Source organism: Myotis davidii, unplaced genomic scaffold, assembly GCF_000327345.1.
Source record: "Myotis davidii unplaced genomic scaffold, ASM32734v1 scaffold31, whole genome shotgun sequence".
Taxonomy (NCBI): Eukaryota; Metazoa; Chordata; class Mammalia; order Chiroptera; family Vespertilionidae; genus Myotis; species Myotis davidii.
This window is the reverse complement of record NW_006283639.1, coordinates 3,229,183-3,235,136: the sequence shown is the minus strand read 5'-3', so window position 1 is coordinate 3,235,136 and position 5,954 is coordinate 3,229,183. Positions and strand designations below refer to the sequence as shown.

The 5,954-nt window shown below is 39.8% G+C and overlaps 1 protein-coding gene across 1 annotated transcript in view; it reads left to right on the top strand.

The window, feature by feature from the left end:
• UBA6 (ubiquitin like modifier activating enzyme 6) overlaps positions 1–3,315 on the top strand; it is a 68,355-nt gene extending 65,040 nt beyond the window's left edge. Inside the window, exon 34 of the mRNA XM_015565762.1 lies at positions 1,045–3,315. Coding sequence (XP_015421248.1) covers positions 1,045–1,180 — 136 coding nt within the window. The 3' untranslated portion in view covers positions 1,181–3,315. The remainder of the gene's footprint in view (positions 1–1,044) is intronic.
• The last annotated feature ends 2,639 nt before the right edge of the window (positions 3,316–5,954 follow it).

Genomic DNA, 5,954 nt, shown 5'->3' with positions numbered 1-5,954 from the left:
GGGCGATTGAAACTTTATTAAGTTAATTTTAGGGAACGTTGTGGAGTGAAAGAGGATGTAGTGTCGAGGATTGAGAAAGGTATGTTGAGATTGTTTGGACATATAGAGAGGATGAACGAAAGGAGATAGACGAAACAAGTATACAAGACGAGTGTGAATGGGACAGTTGGAAGTAGTCGACCTCAGCGAACGTACCTCAATCAGATTGAGAACGTTAGCAAAGGCCAGCTTAGGAGTACCCTAATTAAGTTAATAACAATGTACCTACCTATATAGTTTAAGTTTAAAAAATTTGGCTCTCAAAAGAAATTTCAATCGTTGTACTGTTGATATTTGGCTCTGTTGACTAATGAGTTTGCCGACCACTGGGTTAGACAATCATATTTTACAACGTGGTCCCCCGTCCCCCATGTTTTAAGTACCCCTCTGATCCCATTGGTAGTTGTTACAATATTATTGACTGGATCCTTTATGCTGTAATTTACATTCCTGTGACTATTTTTTAACTACCAATTTGTTTAAGTGTTTTTTTGATACGTAGGATAAACAGAGGATATAAGGGAAGGGTGAAACTTAAGAATGTGTTTTACTGTGATTTTCTAGCTTGCATTTGAAGATTTAAATATTGCTTGCTTTTTACTCCTTACAGAGACAGGAATGAGAAGAATTTATGATTTCTCTAAACTTTATAGGAGTTATAGGAGAATTTGTTTTCTTAAATCATTGCTTTCAAAAAGCATTTTGGGTTTTTTATGTTTTTGTGTGTTGGAGAATTTGTTTCACTTTTTGTTTTTGAATAAATGGTTTATATTCTTTACCACTACTAGCAGTGGTCCATAGTGATTCACTGTTAGGTAAATGAGTGTCTTGAGTTTAGAGCTTTTAGTTAAAAAAAAAAAAAAGAATAGATGAAAACAGATGTATTATTGGGGTTAAAATGAAATTAAAGTCTAGATACAAGTCCGAGTCTCTGGGCAATGTTAGTCAGCAAATTATTCATTTTAGGAATTTACCAAATTATTTGTCTTTTGTTATTTTTCTTAGAATGCATAAACTTGTGAAACCTACTACTGAAAAGAAATATGTGGACCTTACTGTGTCATTTGCCCCAGACACTGATGGAGATGAAGATTTGCCTGGACCTCCAGTAAGATACTACTTTAGTCATGACACTGATTAACAGAAGTTGTCTTAAAGTTGCTGCAGCACTTCTTTGATTTTAGAAAGAGTGACTTAATTCAGAGCTGCAAAATGAGCTCATATTACTAATGGATTTCTCTTTGAGGAAACCTTAATTTAAGGGACATAACATCAGGAAACTACACTGAAGAATTGCAAAACGTTTTGGAGCATAGTATATACTTGTTATGTGGACATGATCACAAGCAACTTTGAATTGGAATGCCATTTTATAATGCTTACAACAAATTTGTGTATTATCCTCTCTGGATGAATAGAAGGAAAAAATATGTATCCATGGCCAGAAGAGATAAAAGATTTAAAAAAATTAAAGTAACAAATGCAACTATCCACAAAGTTTAATCCTATTTTATGAATTTCTTATTTGTTTAGTTTTTTGAGGCCTGTTTTTCTATACAAATAGTGTCAGGCACCCTGTACCTCTCATGATTAGACTTTGAATTTAACACCAGTGGGAAGTGGAGAGATGGTGAATGAAGAGTAGACATTTTAAGTTTTATAGTTGCAGTTTACTGTCCTATTACCTCTGCTAGTTTAACCAGAGTTTGTTATATCACCGTCTCCCAAAAATCAGGATTTTGTTGATAGCATCAGTGTTGTAAGCCATGAGCAGTAGGTCAGATAACTAAATGTAAACTGTATTACATGGACTCTGATAACCCTCTTAGAGAATCCGTGAATGTGAATAGATGTAGCTAATCATTTGATTCTTCACTATGCCTTCTCATGTGGCCGTTTTATTTATTTGGAACTCTAGACCTAATTGTCATAGTATGTAAGACTAAAAGGTTTTGTGAAGGGAGTGTTTTTTAAAAGTAGTTGAAAACTAGAAATTAAAAAATTATCACTAGTTGAGTCTTGGATTTTTTTTTCCAGCAATGTAATAAACAGGAAAAAAATAATTTAATATTTTATGTTAAAAAGAAACGTATTATTTTATTCTGCATTCCCAGAAAGGGAATAAAAATAAAAATTTATTTTTTTAGGTCTTTGATGACAGAAACTTTGTGTTTTCTGATATGAGCTGTTGCATATGTTCATATAAGTGCTATCATTAAAATGACATAAAGTATACTCAACCCTGTAAACTCAATGAAAACAGCAAGTGTTTCTTTTTCTAAAACTACCGTGTATTTTAAAGCAAGTTTAACCCACAGAAGTCATTTTCCTCTAGCTGCTTTTCTTCTGCTCCCCTGTTCAGACCATTAGTAGGTACTTTGATAAAACTAAATTCACATCAGTATTACTCCAATTAGGTATATTTTTATATCCTCAACTTTTATTTTATTTACAAATACTTTAAATGACTGTCAACCAGCTTTGTTATTTTATTCTTTTGTAAAAGTACTATCCAGTTGAGAAAATAAATTTCTTTAGGAGTAGAAGGTGAAATTGTATGGTTAACAGATAGATAATCTGTGCATTGGGAAGTGGAGAGAAGTGGACAGGATGAATTTAAAGGAAATGGCTATCTTTGAAATAAGCAATTTTTGGTTCCTCATATCCTACTCTATCCAGTTGTGCATATTAGAAATATAATGCTTAAAATTAATGTTACTTAAAATTGAACCCAGAAACATCAGAGTTCTATGGCTTAGAACTTTAGAGGGAAGGAATAATAAAAGGACTTTTCTGTAAGAAGCCTTTTTCCCACTTTTATATTGTTTTGTGCTCCATGATAGTAACTGATATTTTCCAGGTAGCCATTCAGTAAGTCAGCTATGATCTAATAGCTTGTTTATCATTTGATGTAAATGTCCAAATCTCTTCCAAAGTAAACTCAGAATGTGCTCTCAATTCTTATTTATAGAGACCAGCGCATTAGCAGATACAAACAAAATCAACAGGGATTAAACCTGAAACCCTTTTGTTGTTGTTGTTGTTGTTTTCTGTAGGTAATAGTTATTGCCATTAATTTCTTCTGTTTAGTTCTACCTAGCTGGAAAACCAAGATGAAGTTAATGACAATTTTTTTCATTCTCTAGTTTATTTCTGTACTATGATGTTAGTACTAGTGATTGCAATACCAGGTGCAAAAAATTAATTATTTAATTTTGTATGGTACCACTGAGTAATTTTTTACTTGCTAAAAATAAATTAAGAAATTTGACAATATCTTTGTAAATCCAGAGATTTCAATTTTACTATTTATTTTGTCGGTAATGTTGCTTTGGTGTTTCCTAATTTTCAAGTTTTGCAGTCATGGAGATACAAAGTCACTGGATGTGGAGGGACATTACTTCAAAGTTTATTTGGCTCCTGGAAAGTCTATTAAAACAATTGGGGGTAAATGTGGTGACCATGTAAAACCCAGATCTGCTAAATCCCAAACTGTTAGCTGCAGATTTCTAATGCCTGTTTTGGAGTTCAAAGCAGTTATGTTAACTCATCTATAAGTTCCTCTAAATTGTCCCAAAGATAGAACTTGGAATTAGATGTGTATCATTGAGTCTACTATTTTATAATTAGTAAAATGAAGACAGAAAGAAAGTTGTTCTCTTGAGATTTTGAGAAAAAACCTCTTGACCTAATAATTCAAAATGAATATTATCAAAAATTTATTGTAATCATCTATATATATAAAAGGCTAAGTGTCCATCCATCCAACCAGTAGCTATGATGTGCACTGACCACCAGGGGCAGATGCTCAATGCAGGAGCTGCCATGACGTGCACTGGCCACTTAAAAATAAATGGCACCAGGGACCTGGTGCTGCCAACAAACCAACACTCGGCTTCCCCCAAATGGGACACAGGCCACGCTGCACCACCATGGAGCAACAGCCCACCAAATCGCAGCCATCACTACCGAGACCCCATGGCGCAAAATGCGGCCTACAGCCCAGCCCAGAAACAGTTGTTGTGGGGCTGGGTAAAGACATCACATAGCAACATCCAGCTTCCTCTCCTTAGTGATTAGCCTCCTTGGAGTTTCTTCAGCCCAGGAACACAACTTCCTTTATAGCCAGGTGCAAACATTTTACAGTTTAACCGAATGTCTGTGAAGTGTTTTCCCATGCCTCATCTCATTTGATCCTCACAGAAGTCCTGGAGTAGGTAGATAGGAGACTTGAGGGAATCCTAAGTTTAGCTAAATCAGAAATCAGGTCTAATTAAGAAAGTTCTAGCTACACTAATAAAAGACAAACATGCAAATTGTACCTTCATTATGCCTTAAGCCATGCCCACCAGCCAGTCAGAGTGACCGTATGCAAATTAACCCAACCAAGATGGTAGCTGGCAGCCATGGAGCTGGAGCAAGCAGGAGGCTTGGTTGCCCCAGTGATAGAGGAAGCCAAGCTTCCCGCCTGCCCTGGCCAGCTCTGAGCTCCACTCAAGGCTACAAAGTTCCAATTATAGAAGGTAAATAAATTCCAGAATAAAAAAATAGAAAAAGGAGAGACTGGGAGCTTCCATCGCAGCGGGGCTTGGCCAGCCTGAAAACAGCCATCAGCCCCTCACCCAGGCTGGCCAGGCACCCCAGTGAGGACCTCAACCCTGAAGGAGGTGTGACCAGCCTGCAAACAGCCATCAGCCCCTCACCCAGCCTGGCCAGGCACCCCAGCAGGACCCCCACCCTGTTCCGGACACCCTTCAGGGCAAACCAACCAGCCCCCACCCATGCACCAGGCCTCTATCCTATATAATGAAAGGGTAATATGCAAACTGACCCTAACAGCAGAACGACTGGGAATGACTGGTCACTATGACACACACTGACCACTAGGGGGAAGATGCTCAGTACAGGAGCTGTTCCCTGGTGGTCAGTGCATTCCCACAGGGGGAGCTCTGCTAGCCACAAGCCAGGCTGATGGCTGCCAGCACAGCAGTGATGGCAGGAACCTCTCCCACTTCCTCAGCAGCACTAAGGATGTCCGACTGCAGCTTAGGTCTGCTCCCTGCTGGTAAGTGGACATCCCCCGAGGGCTGCCGGGCTGCCAGAGGGATGTCTGACTGCCAGCTTGGGCCCAATCCCCCAGGGAGCGGGCCCACGCCAGGAGGTGGACATCCTCCGAGGGGTCCCAGACTGCAAGAGGGCATAGGCCAGGCTGAGGGATCCCCCCCCCCCAAGTGCACAAATTTTTGTGCACTCGGCCTCTAGTCTATATAATAAAAGCCTAACTGACCATTACAGCACAATAACTGGTCACTATGATGCACTCTGATCATCAGGGTGCAAATGCTCAATACAGGAGCTGTCCCTTGTAATCAGTGTGCTCCCACAGGGGGAGCACCACTCAGCCAGAAGTTGGGCTCATGGCTGGCGAGCACAGCACAGCAGTGGACTGTGAGAGGGCACAGGCCAGACTGAGGGACAAGTCTCCCCTTCCCCCCCCTCCCCCACCGTGGACGAATTTTGTGTACTGGGCCTCTAGTAAGTATGTAATTACTCAATATAGAACCACTAGGTATGAGTTTGGCTATTTACTTTTAACAAATTCAATAGGACATTGAGATCTTGGAGATTATAGTAGGTAATGGAAAGGTAATTTGTGTTTATTTTTGTATTGCTATGTCCTATCTTTTTTGTATATATATATAGTAGAGGCCCGCTGCATGAAATTCGTGCACTGGGGGGGTGGAGGTTCCCTCAGCCCAGCCTGCCCCTCTCACAGTCCGGGAGCCCTCAGTGGATGTCCTACTGATGGCCACAGTCTGGCAGCAGGGACTCAGTGCAGGCATCGTGTGTGTGTGTGTGTGTGTGTGTGTGTGTGTGTGGGTGTGTGTGTGTGTCTGCCTGGTGGGGGCCCGGCG